General features: G+C 59.9%; 1 protein-coding gene across 6 annotated transcripts in view; it reads right to left on the bottom strand.

The window, feature by feature from the left end:
• COL5A1 (collagen type V alpha 1 chain) overlaps positions 1-20,200 on the bottom strand; it is a 162,338-nt gene that overhangs the window by 80,507 nt on the left and 61,631 nt on the right. For 4 of the 6 annotated variants that reach the window (XM_082624008.1, XM_082624012.1, XM_082624007.1 and 1 more), the window contains exons 5-11: positions 11,649-11,780; positions 10,305-10,442; positions 9,311-9,562; positions 8,135-8,302; positions 7,949-8,002; positions 3,324-3,365; positions 3,069-3,131 (exon numbers count right to left, since the gene is read on the bottom strand). In XM_082624008.1, coding sequence (XP_082480134.1) covers positions 3,069-3,131; positions 3,324-3,365; positions 7,949-8,002; positions 8,135-8,302; positions 9,311-9,562; positions 10,305-10,442; positions 11,649-11,780 — 849 coding nt within the window. The remainder of the gene's footprint in view (positions 1-3,068; positions 3,132-3,323; positions 3,366-7,948; positions 8,003-8,134; positions 8,303-9,310; positions 9,563-10,304; positions 10,443-11,648; positions 11,781-20,200) is intronic. The other 2 variants (XM_082624010.1, XM_082624009.1) reach the window with 2 other exon arrangements.

The raw sequence follows: 20,200 nt of genomic DNA, 5'->3' as shown, positions 1-20,200 counted from the left end.
GAGCTCACTGAGGCCTTCTGAGCCTGGGAAGCCCTACATGCCTGGAGGGAGGCGCTGAGGTGTTTCTATCGATACTTTCAGCCTTGTCCCAGCTCAAAAGGTCCCCCCCACCATGTGCTCCCTCATTGATAGCACCGGACGGGGGACGACCAGGTCACAGAGAGGACTTGGCCCCAACACACCCAGGGAAGGCCCGTGTTACTGTGGCTTGTGGCCAGGACATCACAGAGATACCTGGCTGTGTGGAACAGGTGAGTAACCAGGTGTCCCAGATTGGATGGCCCCATAAAAGATGTCCTGGGCACACAGGGGCACTGGAAGGCAGAGCCGCCTGTCCTGTCCCCAGAAGAGCACGTGAGGCCAAGCAGGTGACGGGGACCAGGATATAGCATCCCAAAACATGTCACTTCAGCATAAGGATTATTTTGTGCTGAAGGCAACTGGGAATCAACAGGTGCAGGAAGAGTCCCCTGCCCTCCCCTCATCAGTCTGCAAGCAAGGCACACATTTCCCTTTGTGAAGGTGGCCTGAATTCACTCCCACCCCCACCTGTACCAGGACAAAGGGAGGAACCCTTATCACTGGAGACAGACGGTGGGCACTCAGACAAGTCTGCATAAACAGACCTTACTGAAACAAGCCTTATCTTCCATTAGTGTCCCCCATGTATTTTGCAGTCACTTCTCCGTAGTTTATTGCTTTTTGTTAAAATGGTATATAAGTTCCCAAGTCTAACCACTTCTCTGGGTTTTTTCTTCTTTTTCATGAAGCCTCATGTAAAATTAAAAATATTAATAAACTCATTTGCCTTTTCTCCTGCTAATGTCTTTGGTCAGTTTAATTTGCAGGTCCCACTGACAAAACCTAAGAGGGTAAAGTTTTTTCCTCTCCTACACAGGAATTCTGAGGTCATGCTACCAGCAAGTGGCATTGCAGGATCCTGACTCTGCATCCAATGTTCTTTCACAGCTAATTAGCAGACAACCAGGAGATCTGGGCATTGAGAGGGATGCTGAGCTGTGAGCAGGGACAGTTCCTGGACAAGCTGGTGAAGCAGGGCCCAGAGGGTGAGCAGTGCTCAGCTCCTGGAATCAGCCCCTCTCCCTGGCAAGGGCCGTGGAAAGGTCAATGGGTTGCAGGTTTCCCCTCCAATTTCAGGAACAGCAGGCTCTAGAGCAGGTGATTCCTCTGCCTCCCTGACCCCAGTCCCTTTCTCCTGGATCCTAACTTGAACTTAAGAGAGACCAGCTCTAAAAGCACCGGGATTCCGCTGTCAGGTGCCTTGGCTCTTCCAACTCTCAGGTCTCAGCACACAAAGCACCAGCAGGATCGCTGCCTCTGGCCCTGACCCAGGCTCACCCCGGAGGCAGCGACCAAGTGGGGAGGAGTGACCCTCTGGTTCATGAGCGTTTAGATCCTCAGTGCTAGACCAGTGCCCAGCACTGTGGACACTCAGTGAATATCTGTGCTGGATGGACAGATGGACAGACACTTGGAGCAACACTGAGGCTGACGGGAGATGTCAGTCAGTATCTGTGCGCCCTGTGGATGGCGACCTTCCCTACGTCTAAGAGAGAAGATGTCTGCTACGGCAGGCCATCCTCTCTCACTGACATCTGGACTCAGTCACACCCCTGGGTCCATCTGAGGATGGCTCTGTGAGGGGACACGGCTGTCACCCCTCCATCCACTCCCAGACCTTTGGAGTGAGCTGGGTTAGAGACTGCAGCCCCTGGGGCAGAACTTGACTGGTGTGGGTTCAGGGGTGGGGAGAGGACAGGCCCCTCACTTGCTTGTCTGGAATTTCAACTGGGGCAGAGGCAGGAGCGGCATGGGAAGGATGGGAAGGCCAAGCATGTCACAGGCCAGCCACGGAGCAAGGCCCACCTACTCTGCCCCCAAAGCCACTGGCCACAGGGAAGCAACATGGCGGAGAATCCTGTTTGGTGCCCAGTCTGATCCAGCTGCCCTCAGAGGTCACGCAGCCGCCTGCTTTGTCTGCGGCCATCACCTCACATCACCCCGAGCATCACCCCAAAGCCCCCAGCACCTGACAGCCAAACGCTCCCTTGGAAGCAGACCCCAGCCACCTTTCCTCAGGACCAGACCCAGGCACTGTCCACCCCAAAACCGTGAGGTCTTTGCTCTGGGCAGTGTGCCAGGCGCTGGGGATAAAGGTCTGTTAGGATGCATACACGCCCCCAGTGTCTCTCATCTACAACTACACCCAATTATAGCTCTCAGTCTGATTGTGCTCACATCGATATTCATTAGACCAGCAGGAAAAACAAAAAGAAAAAAATGTCAAGCTGGACGAGAACTCACAGGGCAGCAGTACCCCCAAACGCCCACTAGGAGTCGGAACGAAACTGCCACGAACTGGGCTCAGCCTGCATCTCTCCGGCAGCCACCCAGGGCGACCCAGGGATGGTCCCTTTGACCAGTGTGACCCCCCAGATGTGTCCCTTTGCCCAGGGAGACCCCAGGATGGTCCCTTTGACCAGGGCGACCACAGGATGTGTCCCTTTGGTCAGAGTGACCCCAGGACGGTCCCTTTGGCTAGGGTGACCCCAAGATGGTCTCTCTGACCCAGAGCAAGTTTTCTGTGTCTGTTGCTAGATTTCCAACAAGGAAGCTGGAGCAAGGGGGTCTTAAGGCCAATGAAGTTCTTGTAGTGAGGGGGGATAATTCGGATCCTGTGGGATGCCCAGGCAGCACCAGAGCTCTTTGGCCACGGCAGCTGTTGTTATTGCTACCCTAATGCAGGGCCGCCACTGTGAGCTGGCCCCTGGAACCCGCCGGGGGACCCACAGCCCGGCTGAGGCTCACTCTTGCAGGGGTCTCCTGCCTCCAGCTCAGGGCCAGGCAACAGTCGGCCCCCTAAACATCTGAAGAGAGTAGACGCACTAAGGGGTGGCGTGAGATGCGAGGGGACAGGGCAATTTGGGGAAGGACGTCAGTGTACTGCGGTCACCCACACAGGTGAGGTCAAGGCTGCTCCCTGAGCAGGGAGGACGCCTGGACGAGGCCACAGAGCCCGTGATCCGAGGGGACTGAGCCGCCCTTACCCTTTCTCCTGGGTCACCCACTTGGCCAGTGGGACCCATCGTTCCTGGAGGTCCTGGGAGACCCTAGAATTAAAAATAAAATCAGGCAGAGTTAAAGGTGCAGCCACAGGGCGGTTCCCGCCTGGCCAGGAGAGGGGTCGAGAAAGTGCTGGTCCCAGGGCGTTTACCCCTCTTTTCCATCTGGGAGCTTTAAGGGGTCTCCCTCCACCCCCGAGCGCCTCCCGCAAGTCACGGGAAATAAAATGGGACACTCACCGCGGGGCCTTCGGGGCCAGGTGGCCCCTCCAGGAGCATGCCCTGGAAGAGACGGGGAGAGCGTGAGACCCCAGACCCCGAGTGGGCCCGGCCCCTAGCAGACCCCAGTCCTGAGGAAGCCCTCCATGCTGGGTGGACCAGAGGACCACAGTCTCGGGCCTCTGGGTCTGCACCCTGCGTCCTGGGAGGGGTCCCGAGCAGCAGCCTCTGGAATGGGGGCCACAGTGACCGTCCTTTGAGCGTTTTCAGGGCGGCCACAAACCAGACATCAACCAACAGGCTTCCCTCAAGAACAGCTTCCAGAGGAGAGAGGGGGACCAGGACTCCCCGGCCACACCTCTGGCCCTCCTGTGCCCAGGGGGCAGTGCCCAGGCAGGCCCTGGTGACGGCGGCCTGAGGGAGCAGTGGACCCCAGGACTAGGGCCCAGTGAGGGTGGAGAGACGACCACCCGGTGGACTCAGGGAGGACAAGAGGAAAGGGCACCACAGGCTGAGGTCCCCGCCTAGAGACCCGTTAGGCCCGACTGCTAGACAAGCCACGCTGGGGTCTCCAGCCCCCTCCTCCCTCCACATGGGAAACACAGCCAAGTCCACTGGACACTCAGCTGCCATCCTCCTCTAGCCCCTCACCCGGCTGAGCCGAGGTTCATGCTGTCTCTGGCCCCCAGGCCTCACTGTCTTTCCCCCCAAATGGGGACAAGGCCTCCTGCCCGCCCTGTCAGCCTGGGCCCTAGAGTCGGCACGGGCAGCGGAGGGGAGACCAGGCTGCAGGTCTCTGTGGACAGAGCTCCCGGCCCGGGGGCTCCTGCTCTCGGGCCTCGGCTTCAGCCACCTTCCCAGCGCGGGCCTCCTCTCTACCCCTGTCCGGTCAACACCAAGGTCAGACAGGCCCCAGCGTCCTCTGTGTTCCATGCCCACTTCAGGGGTCAGGGGCAACGCATGGCCTTCCAGGGAGGGAAGGACCCCTGGCCCCTGCAAGGGTCTGCATGCTGAGAACACCGTGGTGGATCGTTTCTGGGGGTCCTGGGACCCAGTGGGTTCTGTCTGGCTCGGCTGGGCAGGCTTCAGCCTCACGCGGGGCGCCTGGCTGCTGTGGACCCCTCCTCCCGGTGAATTCCTGCGACGGCCGCGACAGCAGTGAGAGGGCTGGACATACTGGGCCCCCGGTGGCAGACCTGCCTCCTGTTTCCCTGGAACAAAGCAGGCTCGGGCTGCTTCTCTCTGGGGCTGATCAATGCTGCTGCACCCTGGGCTTTTCTTTGAAAGTGAACAGTCCTCTTGGGAAACCTGGGATTGCCTCCTAGGAGTAAGAGGGTGTGTCCAGGACAGGCACCAGGTCAGCACAGGTGTCGGACACCCCCCAGTGGGGGGCATCCAGGCCAGGGGCTGCAGGTCCCCTCCAAGCCCCTCCTCCTCCCCACCAGGGCTCCCCAGTCGCTGGGAGGATGCACCCGGTGTTTACACAGATGTGTACTCAGAGAAATGTTTGTACACGAGATGTACACAGAAAGTTCTTCCAAACGGCCTCATCAGCCCCACTTTCCTGTCTCCTCCTCTGACAAAGGCAGCTGAGGAAGCTCAGAACTGAGCTAGGATTAAGAGAGAAACCCCTGACTGCCATGGACCCTGCAGGGCTGCAGCTGTCTTCCTGGACACACAACCGCTGTTCTCAGGGAGTGGGGGCCACGGTGGGTGGGCTCTCACGGGAGGATCAGTCCAGGTCGGCCCGGAAAGGGCCGGAGGCCCTGGATGGATGGACCCCGTGGAGGGGTGCCGGCGCTTTCCCAGGTACAGTGAAGGGATGGACCCCTGGCCGCCACCCCAACGAGAAGTGCTCCCAAGACATGGGAAGCCATGGCCTTCCTTCACTGGCCCCGCTCCACACCCCACCAGGGTGGAAGGTCTCAGCCTCAGCTGAGAACTCGAAACAATCCTTAACGAGGGTCCATTCATCTGCTACATAGCACAGACCAAGAGAACCTTCCTTAAGCCACAGTAGAAGGTAGACATGCCTGTTACGGGCCTTCACCAGATGATACAGGACATTGAATCTGGAGATGCCTGGTTCCCTGAGGTCCCAGGGCAGCCAGGAGCACCAGATCTGATTGGCCTGAATCCGCTCAGCTGAGGGACACCTGTCCTGTCAAGGAGCCGCTGGTGTTGCCGACCCATGACAGAGGGTACCAGGTCTGAGTGGGAAACAGCCCCTGTGTCCCTGGGATGGATGGATGGAAAGAGAAGGAGCTGGTGCCCAGAGCCCCAGGGACAGTGAGCCACACTCCCCAGAGGGAGGTCGCTGGGGCAGGCTGGGGAGAGGAAACAGCCACCCAACTTTCACGGGCCATGATGCCTGCACAGCCAAGGCAAGACCACGTGGGCTGTGGTCCAGGACTCGGCCATCCGTTTATAGGGAGCTAAGACTCTGAGGACATCTGGTGATGCTCCAGGTTGAGAAATTACACCTGTTTCCATGATGTCTCCAGGCAGACTGGCCTTGGCTCCTCGGACACTCCAAACAGGCTGGGGGCTGGGCGGGAGCAAACGCTGGGGCCAGAGGGGAGGGCATCCTTCCCTAACTGCATCCCGATGGCTCATTTCTCCCCGAGCAGAGATGAAATGCATTTTCTGGAGACACGCTATTTGTGTTGGGCCGCTTCTATTTTCTCAGCCTGCTCCCCCGGCCCACCCTCACTGGTGGAGCCTGGTGGAGCCTGGCAACTGGACACCTCATCCACTCTCACCCGCCTCCACCTGGACCTGGGATGCTATGGCTCTCACACAGGGGCAGCCCGGTCTGGGGGACATGTGAGCAGGAAGCTCGTCCTGACCGAGGTGCCGGCCAGGCCTTCCCAGAGCCAGGACCAAACCCAGGACTCCACAGAGCCTGGCCCCCACGTGCCCGAGGGTTCCGCTCTTCCCAGGCAGGATGCCCCTTTCACCAAAGCGATGGGGACACCACGGAAGGCACCTGAGTCAGCGGCAAGTCCACTGGGGACCAAGGCCATCTGGACCATGGTCTGCACACAGCTGGACCACAGGGAAGTCACGCTGGGTGTGGCCCACCTTCTGACAGAGCCCCTCAAGGCCTGGAGCGGGTCCCTGGCAGCCCCGTGTCTTGAGGCGGCACCACGGGCCGCACTGCTCTTCCCCGAGGGTCGCCTTCCTCCCTGAGTCTGGACTTGGTGTGAGGACTTTACATGTCACCGAGCAAGGGGCCACCTGGTGCTGGTGGACCCCCTTCGGCCCCTCTGCCCACTTCCTCTGCATTCCCATCTTTCGGCCCCAGACAAACCCTGACTCCCTTGGACCCTTGGGGAGCACCGGAAAAGGAATGTACTCAGCCCGAGAACAGGATGTGTGTGCCCAGTGGCCACAGCCCAGTGGGAGCGGATGCGCCCACCCCTGGGACAGGCCTGGGGGGCGGGGCAGGGAGCACAGAGCAGGACAGTCATCTAGTCCCTCCGTCCTGATGCCCCAGCCACGGGCTTCAGGTGCCTCTAAGGGGGATGAGGTTCCAAAAGAACCTTCCCAGTCCCACGGGAGGATGGGGGTCACTTCAGTTCTCCGTCCCAGAAGCCCCAAGATCGGAAGCGTCCTGGAGCCTCCATGTCGGGCAACCAAGTTCTGGCAGTAAAGCAAGCTGGAGCCTGGCCCCAGCCTCACAAGCTGTCGAGTGCAGGACGCTGGCCTCCTCCCTCTGGCTCTTGGAAGATGTGGCAGGGGTGGACCTTGGCAGCCAGCCCCTCCCCACTCTTATTTAGAGCTGCTTCCCAGCCCATGATGCCAGGCCCACCACGTGCAGCTGAAGGGCACCCCTCCCCCACCTGGCTGATCACCTGGCACCTCGCCTGTCCCGGCTCAGGGCCTGGACCTCGGCAGCCGAAAGGCCACAGGGTAGACCCTGGTGCTCCCGGCCAGGCACAGCTCCCTGAGGGCAGACGACATGCCAACACAGAGTGGGGCCCCCGCCAACACCCACTGACCCACGAGGTGCACGTGGGACCTCTTCCCTATGATCCCAAGGTTAAGACGTTCTCAACAGTCATTTTGTTTAACCCGCCCCCAGCCTGGCACAGTGCAGTTTCACTCAGTGGGAGTTTCAGTGCAGAGCTGTTTTATTAAATCCCCTTGGCGTGGCTGACAACCAGGCTTCCCTTTTTCACCAGCTGCAGTCACATGGCTGCACAGCCCGTGTGAAGAGCTGGGTCCGCGGTTAACGCTCCCTGCTCCAGACCGGCCGCTCCTGGCCCACACTCAGCCTGCTAACCACCCGCTCTGCCCTCCAGGGGAGCTCCCTCCTTCCCAGAAGCCGAGTCTTTTTATCAAGGAGAAATCGACACACAGTGATGTGCCCGGATCTTAAGCGTGCGGCACAAAGGGTCCTGACCCATTCGAATTCCAGGCAGCCACCACCTCGTTCGAGGTCCAGAAACTTACCCCTGCCCAGGCGCTTTTCGAAGCAGCATGTGGCATCCACGAGGTCACGTAGTTCCTCGTGGTAGCCCCAGGCATAGAGGCGCAGGGGTCCCCGCAGGTCCAGCCACATCCTACCTAACCCGCCACGTGCCCCAAGCTTCGACCCACCACCCCGCCGGTTTCGGGGAGACAATAAGAAAGTGTCTTACTGGTTCGACGATGGCAGGTTCTCCCTTTTGACCTTTCTCGCCCCGTGGTCCGATCTGAGGATTGTAAGGTGCAGAGAGAGGAGAGGGAGAACAGGAAGAAGGCACAGATTACACCAAATCCACACGGCTGATGAGGCAGGGGGTCCCCCCCAAGGGCCCGGGGAGGCACCCTCCCTAGCCACTCACCCCTTCGTAGATGGTGTCCTGGTTGGCGGGCATGCCCGGCCCGATCTCCGACGGGGAGATGGTAGGGTCGTAGTAAGGGTCGTAGTAGTTCTCGTCCAGGTTCTTGATGGTTTCTTCTGTGAACTCTCCCTCCAAGTCGTCCATGCCCCCCTCCGGAGGCAGATCCGGCTGAGAGGGAAGGCGGCAGGGGTCACCCAGAGGAAGCCAGGTAACGGACACGCACAGGCCCCCAGCCCCGGGACTCCAAGCACCGTGGCATCCGAGGTCACAGAACACAGGTAGCCTGGGGGTTCACTTGCTGGGAGTCATCATCTCCCTCTCACGATGGGGAAACTCACCCCAAAGCCCCCAAGACCCCGTGGCAAATCAGGGCTGCAGAAGGACGGGCATGCGGCACCAGGCTGCACCGTGTACTTGGGGAACCTGGGGCTGCCAGGGGCTCCACCCAAGGCCCAGGGTCTCGGGGTAACAAGCCCCTAATCCCATGCCCGCTGCCAGAGGGGTGTGGACCCATCAGAACCCCGTGTGTCGGCTCTGTGGCCGTCAACAATGCAGCATCACACGATGGCTGTTTGTAAGCATATTCCCTATGGACCAGGGCTGACCTCAACTCCTCTCCAACTTGAAGACGTGGCAACAACCCCAAGAGGTGGGCAACGCCGGTGCCAGGTTGTTGTAAATGAGATCACTGATTTTGAGACAGGGGATATCACTTTCCAAGGTCACTGGCAGAGATTTCAAGTCAGGTCTGCCTGATGGGAAAGCCCATGGTGCTACCCGGCCTCATGTCTGGTCTGCTTGTCCAGACCCCCAGCTCATGTACCTGTCTGGCCTGCCCTCACCCGGGCCACAGACAGGAACATGTCTGTCAGCACACATGTCCTCATCCATCTCCACTGAACCCCAAGAGACCTGGAGGGCGGGGCTCATTCCACCCATTTTGCTGATGAAAAACTGACAACACTGAGATCCAGCCAGCAAGTCAGTGACTGCAAACTCACCAGGCATCCTTGGCGACCATTTAAAACGGCCTGGCTGCAAAGGGCTGCAGGGCCAGTTGTGGTGGGCAGGGGGAGGGCAGCTGCCCCAGGACAGCAAGGTGAGGAGTGGAGAAGGAAGAGCCCGGGGTCCAGCCCCCTCCCCTGGACCAAGCCCACTCGCTGGGAAGGCAATTACGTTAGAGGCATTGGAGGTGAGCACCGTGCTAGTGGGAACTTCGGCCCGGGCGCCCAGGTCAGGGGACAGGTCAGGGTTCTCGTCGGGGTTCTCGATGCCTTCGCCGTAGTTGAGGTCCTCGTAAGGGGGTGGGGTGTAGTAGTCCTCGCTGGGCACGTAGTCGTAGTCCCCGATGCCGGGGTCCTCCTCCCTCCCGGCCCCCTCGCTGGTGCCAGGCACCGGAGGGGCTTCCGTGGGGGGCTGGGTCAGCTCCTGGGAGCCGGGCAGAGACACACAGGGTTAGGGGGGTGGCCAGCGCAGCGAGGACCGGGTCGGGGGTTTCCTCTGTGGCTTGAGAGGGAGGCTGACCTATCAACCAACCGGCCCCTGTGGATTGGGGCACAGGGGCCCCCTCGGTCCGGGGGAGACAGCCCAGCCCGCGGAAGTGCTGTGCACGACTAAACCCCACAATCATGCACTTGGACAGGGTGAACAATATCTCAGATTAAAAAAAATTTTTTTTTAATTCTTTTTACATCTCATATTTTTTTAATTAAAAATTTTTTTAATTAAAAAAATATATAGATAAAGTAAGAGAACAGGGAATTCCCTGGCGGTCCAGTGCTTAGGACTCCACGTTCTCACTGCAGAGGGCCTGGGTTCAATCCCTGGTTGGGGAACTAAGATCCTGCAAGCCACATGGTGACCAAAAACAAGTAAGAGAACATTCCAGACTCTTAGAGCCATATGGGCCAGTGTCCCGGCCACCCGTTGGGAAGGGGACTGGATGCCATCACATCCATGTCCCCTGGTGTCCCCTGCACCACGGAAAGCTCTCTGCCCTACACTCCCCGTGAGGACAAAGCACATACGGTCCCTGGTCCCCCATTTCCCTGCCAAGCTCCCGCCCACCGTCCCTGCTCTCCACGTATCCCCAAATGGCCATGCTCACCACAGACCCCCCGTCCCCCCCGCCAACCATGGCCTCCAGGGACCAGCAGCCACCCGGCCAGACCTCAGCCACCTCCGTGGTCTCTCGAGCAGCTTCCACTGGTGTCTTGGTGGGGGTGGTCTCCTTGCCCACGTCGTCCGTGTCCTCGTAGTAGGGGTACTCGTAGTAATAGGTGTCTCCTTCACCCTCTCCTTCAGGGTACTGAGAGCAAATAGGGTCACGTGAGGAGGGTGCGGGCCCCCCACCCCGAGATGCCAGCCTGCCATCTCCCTCCCTCGCGGGCTCAACTGGGAAGATCGGACCCCCAAAAAGTTGTGCCCAGCTCCAGGCACCAACCCCGTGGGCCCTGAAAGGAGTCCTCCCCCACCATCCCCTGGGGGAACAGAGCCAGCCCCATGAGGAGTCCAGGGAAGGAAACGGGGACCCCCGGTGGCCTTCAAAGAGAGATGAGCCCTAAAAGGTCCAAATGCTCTGACCCTTTGGCACCCGAGGGCCAGGACAACCAGCCAAACCAAGGGCCCTCCCCGACCTTCACCGAAGGCCCAGGCCTCACGGGAGGGACTTCACAGTGACAGAGACGGTCTCACCCTCAGACCCATTTCTGTATTGGGCATGGGGAGGGGGAGGCGTGGCCAGGAGGCCTCGGCTGCAGCAACCCAGCTGGGAGCACTGCCCACCCTGTTCTCAGGGTGTCAAAGACATGCCTAGCCCAGGACTCCACAGCTTCATGGGGTCCCCCCCTCCTTCTCTTCTGACTCCTCATGAAAGAAGGGAAGCTCAGAGAAAAAATAAAGAGCAGGATTGAATTTTACTTAAAAGAAACAGGAATCCAATCTGCGCAGGGGATGGGAGAGGATTTTCATTTGGAAATGGTACAAAGAATTGCAAATCAAATTAACCGAGGTGCTGCTGGGGCGTGAGGGCGGGTGGATGGGAAAGGCTGACCCACAGACACGGGTCATGGTCAGAGGACAGAGGCACTGGACACACTCCTGAAGCTCTCGGGACGAGGCTGCCCCTCAGAGTCGCTGCCGCCCTAGGGGTCAGAGGACCATCATTCTGCTCCGACAGCCCTGCGCCCCTCCTGTCTGGCAAGCTCCAGACAGCCTGCTGAGGGCACCTGTGGCGTTTCCACTCACAGCACCCCACCCAGGTGTAGATCCAGAGGGCGCATGGCTCTCTTCACCCAGAAACTTGTGTGAAAGATTCTTTACTAACATCCTTTTTGACTCAATTGCTTTGGGAGCACAGAACCCTTCGTAAAGTGAGTCAGGAGTCCACCTGGCCCCGGGGATCAATTATAGTCTCACCCAGTGGGTTTCCTTAAAACGGGAGTCCCACAGCCTCTGTGTCCCTCCACGTCCACCACCCCCAGACGGTCTGCCCACAGCTCCCACCAGGACTCACGTATTCATCTGGATTGGGGTCCTGAGACTGGGGCTTGTCAGGGACCACAGTGTCACAGTCAGGGCTGTAGTGTTCGCAGTAATCGTAAGCTGCCCGGTGGTCCGAGACGAAGAGCAGCTGCTGGATGTCTCCCTGGAAAAGGACGACAGCCCTGAACAGGGAGCACAGAGGGCACCCACGTGGGGACCCAGGAGAACTGCCTGATGCCTGAGAGCTTGTCCTCAGGGCCAGACCTCCTCTGGGGGAGATGCTACCTCCAAGAGCCATTCAAGCGACCCGGCCATCCATGCATTACTGATCCATCCATCCATCCATCCATCCATCCACCCATCCACCCACATATCCATCCACCCATCCCCCACCCATCTATCCGTCCATCTGTCCATCCGTCCATCCATCCACCCACCCACCCACCCATCCATCCATCCATCCATCCATCCATCCACCCACCCATCTACGCATCCATGCACCCACCCACCCACCCACCCATCTATCCATCCATCGAGCCCTCCATCACCTATCCCTCCACCCACACATCCATCCATCCATCCACCCAGCCAGCCACCCATCCAGACACCTGATGAGCACCTGTCAGGTGCCCACCCAGTGCTCAGAGCTTTTGTCTCCTGTGAGTGATACATTTAGCCTCAACCCTAAACTCTGAGGGCTTGGAAGTACCGTGTCTCCTTTCCTATCACCCCCTACCACAGGGGTGGGAGGCGGGGTTTATTTTAAAAGAGGCAAAATACCCTATGACCCATCAATTCCAATGCTGAGAACTAACACAGGTACATAAACAATTCACCCAAATCAGTTCACCCAAGGGAGAACTGCAAACAGGGACTCAAGCCCATGCACACCCACATTCACTGCTGCCCTGCTCACAACAGCCGAGAGTGGGAACTGCCCTAGTGCACACAGACGCGTGAATGGAGAGACAAGGTGTGGTCCTTCCACGTGAGAGAATAGTATTCGGCCATAAAAGGGAGTGAAGTACTGACCCTTGCCACACGTGGATGAACCCACAACCACTGAGCTTCCTGGTCTTTCTGAGGTGTCCTTCTGACAGTGGACAGTGCCACTATGCCAGCTCGGGAAAGCATATGAACATTTTATTCCACTTTGCTCTCATCATGCTGTGTAGAAAATGGAAAAACGACAGGGCTGCTGTGAGGAAGCAGCAGGTCTCATGACCTTTATCCAACACCCGACGTCCCCCTGGCAGAAGGGCTCTGGCCCCAATCAGATGCATGTAAACTGACTGGTACAGTAATCATCTCATTAACGATTCATGTGTAGACGGTGTTTCCTGGAGATCCGGCACTGGACAGAGAAGCTACACGGCATCGCCCACTTTGTGCCCACAAGTACCCTATAAATGATGCCCTTTAATCCACATTCTGCACCTGAGAGGCCACCTGCCCAGTGTCATGGTCACACGGCAGGCGGGTCCCCATCACTACAGGACCTGATGAGCTCTCAGGGAGGAAAAAGAACGTGGAAGAACGCAGGACGCTGGACTCTGTCGTCGGAGATGGCGCCCCACGCGGGGTAACTGGGGCTATGCCGGGAGTTGGGCTCCTTGAGCTCGGAGCGCTGCTGCCGGCCGTGCATGTTCTTTTTCCAGACTTTATGAGTAACTGTAAAGGACGGGCCCCGAGGCCACTGTGAAGCCACCACCTGTGGGTCGTGGGGTCCAGGTGGCAGGGCTGCACATTCTCATGGATTATCCTGCACCTCCGCTCCATCATGCAGAGGCCCCTCTCTGGGCCTGGGGCCTGAGGCCAGCTACCCCTCTTCCAGGAAGACCCTTACGTTCTGCCTTGCAGCCCCTGTGAGGCTCTGGGGGGGCCTCCTGCTGTGTGCTCCTGACCCTGGTGGGTCAGTCTGCATCCCTCGGGCCCTGGTGCCGGGGTGCTGGGCGGGGCTCTGTGTGCACACGCTGGTCATCGGGTTGTGGGCTCCTCTCCTCTGGTGCTGCACTTGGATGGATGGACAGCCTGAGCCCTGGACACACTGGGGACAACCTGCCACATGAGCCAGCTGCCAAGGGCAGAGGGAATCGCAGCACCCGGGGCGCGTGGGGGAGGAGCTGCCCTGCACGACCACCTTCCAGCTGTGTGGCCCATAGTGAGTCCCCTCACCTCTCTGGGCCCTGCTCTTTCTCTCTGTGAAAAATGGGCATAAAATAGCCATATCCACCTCACCGAGCTATGGAGGCTACAAGTCCTCTGGACAAAACTCCTTGTACAGTGAAGGTGCTCAGTAAGTAGTGTTAAAGACTTATGATCCATGGAGGGGGTGTTCAGGAAAAGTGCTGAGGGGAGGGTGGGGTCTGAAGGAGTTAAGAGGCTGCAAAGGTCCCAGGGGGATGAAGCATGGGAAACTGGTGGCATATAAATGAAAATGACAATGAGAAGACCGCCGTATAGAGGAAAGTATTTCTGAAAAGGGGGCAAGAGGGCACACATGGAAGAGCCAGTGGGGGGAGGCCACAAGGCCAAGAAGAGGGACTCAACAGGAAACGGGTCTCAGCACCCGGGGAGGGAGAAAACAGAGCCCGGCTCTTTCTCATCCACTAACCAACTCATCTGGCCACGTGTGCATCATCCACCACCCGACCACCCTCCATCCACTCATCCATCCACCCACCCATCCACCCATCCATCTATCTGTCCATGAATGCATCATCCACCACCCGACCACCATTCATCCATCCACCCACCCGCCCATCCGTGCATGGATCATCCATCCTTCTCTCCATCCACCCATCCACTTGAGTATTCAATAGTCATTACTGAGCACCTACTAAGTGCAAGCTACTGCATCACACGTGGTGGATGCACCCACGGCCCAGAACCACCGCCTAGTGGTGCCCACAGCCTTCCTAACACCTTGGGCTTGCCCTGTGCCCCATGGATAACACCCCATCATACCCAGACTGTGTATTCATCAGATTTTCATCGATTCCTCCAGCAGTCCCACTGCCCCTTTCTGGCCAGAAGCCTGAGGCTGCCCCTGCTACTGAGCCTCTGCTCTGCCATGATTCAGCAAAAGGCACGCACCACTCCTGAAGGGCAGGGCCACGGGCGGAGCAAGAACACGGCGCCCATCTGCACGTGTCAGAACCACAGGCCCAGGCAAGGAAGCCGCACCTTCCCTGCCAGTCATTTGGTGAAGGTGCGTGAGGCCCTTCTCTGTGCCAGACCCCAGGAAGAGAGAGAGACGGGCCCCCAGGCAGGGGCCAGATGTGGCCTCTCACCACTGGACCATGGCAGGGCTGGGGTGATGTGTCACCCAAAGTCACTAAGCGTGGGTCCACAGATGGCCTCTGGGATCTGTGAAGCAAGGTGCCGGCCGTGTGCACAGCTCTGGGGACAGGACCCTCCCCCTCCTTGGCTTCCCAAAGGCTCTGTGTGTAAACTGACCTAGAGATGGGGTGACAGTCCTGGAGTCCAGCAAAGGCCCATTCCTACCCGATCCCTGGGGCACAGTTCCAAATACGTGGCCTCCCAACCCGGGTTTGAAACTGCCCCCGATGAGCGAACTACCCCGGCAGCCTGGCTCCACGCAGGGGGCTCGGAGGAGTGGAGCGTGGCCCTCCCACCCCGACAGCCAGCACTGTCTCTGGCACACAGATGGACCCTCACCGTGTGTCACCGACCACAGCCTGGCCGCAGTCCCCGGGGGCTTGGTCTGCAGCCCCCCTGCCTTCCTGCCACTGGGAGGAGTGGGCGTGCAGGGTGAGCAGGGCCCGTGACGGCAAGCGGGGCTGTCATGGGGGCGGAGCAGGAGAGGGGCGCCCCCCGCCCACACCTCAGCACCCCTGCCCGGCGCCCACCCCCTCGCTCAGCCACCCCCTCTCTCTCCCTTTGGACGTCAGAGGCTTCCAGCCCACGTTTTTTTTTTTTTTTTTGCGGTACGCGGGCCTCTCACTGCTGTGGCCTCTCCCATTGTGGAGCACAGGCTCCGGACGCGCAGGCTCAGCGGTCATGGTTCATGGGCCCAGCCGCTCTGCGGTACGTGGGATCTTCCCGGACCAGGGCACGAACCCACGTCCCCTGCATCGGCAGGCGGACTCCCAACCACTGCGCCACCGGGGAAGCCCGTGGCCCACGCTTTAAACTCTCCAGCAGACAGGAACCATACGACAGGCACAGTGAACCAAAACCACACATTTTTATTAAACAACATGACTTCTAGCTCAAATTTCATCCAATTCAAATAAAGTATTTCTCCCTGTGACTGGCAGCTTGACATCTGAATATATGTTCTCCAAATGCAGTTACCGGAAAAAAAGAACAGGCTCGGGGCATTTGGGGGGCAGTTGTGACCCCGGGCAGGGGGTGCGCCCCTCGCAGGAGCAGCCAGCACGCTCATCACAGTGGTCCGGCAGAGGGCCTGCCTCCCCGGGTGGTGGACGTGGCCAGGGCATCTCTGTGTCCCTGTACCACAAGGTGTGCGGGCCCAGCGCCAGGCTTCGCAGGCCCCGCACAGGGCGATGAGCAAGGCCAAGGGTGCGGGCGTCCACTCCCAGGAACAGACCCAGCCGGAGTGGACGTGCTTCCCACCACTCAGCCCAGGCTCTGGAATGTGCCTGCTGAGCTGGCCCTCGGCCAGGCCTGGTTCCCCGCCTGCCCACCCATGCCCCAGACTGCAGCAGTGACCACGTGATCAGTCGAGGGCCCTGCCGGCAGAAAGCCCCCTTCATTCCCAGCACCCACCCTCCCCTGCAAATGCCCGTACACGTCGAAAATCATCTTTCCCGCCAAATCCTCAAGTGGGTTTTCACACCAAAAAACATGCCTGTTTGTTCTGTGGGTGTGTCCCTCAGGGGGCAGGGGTCTACTGTCCCCCACCCACTATGGAGAAGGGAAACTGAGGCATGGGTGCGAAGCCCCCCAGAAGCTCTGCACCCGGATCCTCATCCAGAGCTCCCTCCAGCCCTCCCCCTACCTCTTCCTGCACACAGGGAGGGGGCTCACATCCCCGGGCACCCCATCAGGGGCAGGAGCTTTGGGGCAGGACCCTGGGGTGACAGATGTGGCACTGGTTCTGCCTCTAGGCTCCCAGACGAAGCAGGTGGCTCCCCTGCCCTCAAGTCACCCAGGGGCGCCACCTCCCGAGGGCAGGGCAGGGTGGGGAGGGGGGCCTCAGGATGCTGCCCCCAGCCCCCAGCAGCAGACCCCACTGAGGGCTGGGAGGCAGAGATGCGGCTCAGGGAACAGCTGCCAAACCCACCTGCACAAGCCAAGGAAACACCTCCCTGGCCTCACGGGAAACACCAGGTCTGCACAAAGCTAGGGAGGACCTCGGCCTCCCTCGGGGGGTCTGATTGCTCTCACCTGAGGCGGTTGGTCAACGGTTCTGACCAGAGGCAGGATGGTTCCTGGACCCCAAAACACTGATGGGGTACTGGGGGCACAGGCAGCCCTTGGGGTGCCACGGGGACGCTGGGCAGCCCTGGATGAGGTGTCCTGGGGGCCCCACACTCAAGCACGCCCTGGAAGCCATGACCTTAACACCTCATAACTACCCTGAGGCATTCAGGGCAGAGGGAAGTCCTGTCTCCCCCTGCCCCACACCCAGAGGGGGGCTCCCGAGGAACCCGGGCCCCTCAGACGCTCTGCCCGGAAGGGCTCGGGGGCAGGGCCTGGGATTTGGGATCCTTAAGGCTCTGGTCCTTGTGAGGGGCAGCCAGGCCCGAGAGCGGCCCCTCAAGTCTTCAGACAAGCTCCGATCTTACATTTGGGTCAAAGGCAGCCACCACTCCGCACCCCGAGAGGACCCCTCCTTCCGTCCCCAGTGAGGCCACAGGAACTCCTCCGCCCCCTCTGGAGCATCCGATCAGAGCCAACCAACTTCTCTTTGCAGCAAGGGGGCATGTGGGCGACTGTCCCGGTGGCCGGCGACCCCAGACAGGACGCAGGCCCTGGGCTCCCCATTTAGCCAAAGGAAACCTGGGGCTCCCCTGCCCTCCTCCACCCTCGGGTGGTCCAGGAGGAGGGCTCTGCCAGAAGTTTGGAAAATCAAAATAGACCCTGCCATCGAGAGAGGCTGGAAGCCAGAAGTGCAATTATTCGACACCGAACACCTCGCACGCCCCTCCCAGAGACCTCGTCTCCCGCTGTGCTGTCTTGTTGAGACCAGAGACAACTCAGAATCCTTCTCAACACAGGGCTTCCGGCAGCACCACCCAGCGACTTGGAGATGTTGTGCCCCCTGGCTGCCCGCCCCCCGGCTGCCCTAAGCGGGTGCATGTTGCCCTTCCAACATGCAACGAATGATCACAGCTTTATGACTGTGTTTTGAGAGCATTTTCACGATGCCTCGTGGGATGGGAAACCAAGCTCCAAACTCCAGACCCAGAGGCCCATCACGGAGCCCCTGCCCTGGTGCAGCCTTCACAGAGGCTGCTGGTGGGAGATGCCGGAGCCCAGCTGCAACCCCTCGGAGCCCAGGGAGCATCAGCGGGATGGCCGGCACGGCCACTGACCTCCTGGGACGTCCTGCCTCCCGCCTCCCTGCCCCTCGCAGGTCCCTCGGGACGTGGGGACCTGGAGCTTGGCCTGGCCAGGGCTTCTCAAAAGGGGTTCCATGGAGGGGGCCTGGGGTCCTAGCAGGTTTTACACATCAGGCTGCCCCAGAGGAATGTTAGTTAGGAAAGGGTTTACGGGTTTCCTTAGAAAGTCAAAATCCCCGATGTAGTAAAACCGTCTCATTTTACAGATGGAATCTGAGGTCAGCAGGGGGTGGGTCCCGCCAGCCTCAACAGCAGATCAGCCCCAAGGGCTCCGAGTCCGGGGAACTGTGACGCCGTGATGGGGGTCCAAAGTGTGCCTGGCCACTGCTGGGCACCCCCCATGCATCTCTCCTGAGCCTCACTGCAACCGCCACTTTACAGATGGGGAAACGGAGGCCGTGGGGTGGAAGAACTTTCCAGAACCAGGAAGGTCCCGCCGTGTATCTCCTCACCCCGCAGCATCCGTGCTGTCTTACACTTGACCAGGGCCTTGGCCCCCTCATCCATGATGCAGCGAGCGCTCACCGAGGGTCCCCACTGTGCTATCTCTGCTCCCCGAAATCCCCACCGTGATATGGGTGAGGCCGCGACCCCCCTGCACGGTCGCCGGCCCAGGCTCACTTCTCCCCCCCTTCGCCCCTCCCGGCCCAGAGCCTTGCCCTCTGAGCCCCGCAGAGCCTGGAGCAGTGGGTGCGTGCCCTTCATGGGGAGCTGCTGACCCACTGCCACCCGCCCTGCCCCTCCCACAGCCTACCACAGCCTACAAGCCCCCCGACAGCAGCATTTCTCGCTGCGACCTGCAGGGGCACATGCCCCACTCCAGCCCCTGACGGTGGGCCTCCTGGATCCCACGGACGACAGGACGCATGAGTCACATACGGCCCAGCCCAGCGTGGGCATCAGACCTACGGAGGGCGCCGGGGGGACACCAGGTGGCTGGGGCTCCGTCTCCTCCTTCAGCAGCAGCCCAGGGCCCGGGGCTGCACGCGCCCACCCCACCCCACCTGCCACCCGACAGGATGGCTTTTTCCGGGCGCCCACTGCCCACCGCAAGCCTCTGCATTTCCCCATTCCAGCCCCCCGGCCCCTCCACGAGGGAGCTGGACCTCGTTTCCTCCCTCTCATCTCCACGTTACAGATGCACCCACTGAGGCTCAGGGGGTGGTCACTCCCGCAAGGGCACGGAATGGGGACTCCCTGGAGCCGAGTGCTATGTCCCACACACATGTCAACCTGAGCTTCCAGCTCCCATAAAGGACACCATCACCTCATCCAGGCAGACCTCTGTGGGGCAGGTCCCCGCCCCACCCGCCTCGTGGCTGCTCCTGACACCAGACTCCACGTCTCCAATGAAGGCCACACCCTGTAATTGCTCAGGTTAGCTCTAAAGCCGAGCCCCAGACTCGGTGCCCCACGCAGCCTGCCCTGCGGTGGCCCACGTCACCTGCCCAGAGAAGCAGGTGCGCTGCTTTCATTGCATCCCTCGCTCCGAGGATGCCCAGGGCTTTCTCGTTTTACGCGCCTTATTTCTGCTCCCACCAGGTCAGTAAAGCTCTACAGACCCCCTAGAAGTTTCTGCACCAGCCCGGCGGTCACCACGGCCATTCCATTCCCCACACAGCCCCGACGCCCGGGGTGGCCAGTGGCTGTCCATCTTCCTGCCGAGGACAGGCCGGGCGGCCCGCGAGGCCCCAGCCATGGAGGCACGCAGGACACAGGTGTTCTTGGCTGAGCCGGGCATTTTGCTGAGGGAATCAGTTCTGCCTTTTCTCATAATGAGATTTTATCCAAGCTGCGCTCCTGCTATGAGCTGAGGAAATTGCAAAGTTTTTGTTGGAGAGCTTTGCAGCCCTGAGGTCTGTGGACTCGGAAAACATCTTTGCCCAGATGAGGGAGGCCCTCTCCCCTGCTTCCCGGCCTGGAGCGTCTGTGCCGCTGCTCTCTCCAATGACGCGCCCGGCTTTTCATTTCCTCTCTCCAGTGCTATTTAATCTTGCATCCCTCCTTCCAACAAAAAGCCATGGGTCAG

The sequence above is a fragment of the Mesoplodon mirus genome (genome assembly GCF_964341445.2).
Source record: "Mesoplodon mirus genome assembly, chromosome: 1".
Classification (NCBI taxonomy): domain Eukaryota; kingdom Metazoa; phylum Chordata; class Mammalia; order Artiodactyla; family Ziphiidae; genus Mesoplodon; species Mesoplodon mirus.
Note: the sequence above shows the minus strand (reverse complement) of the source record. Positions and strands in the feature narration are given on the sequence as shown.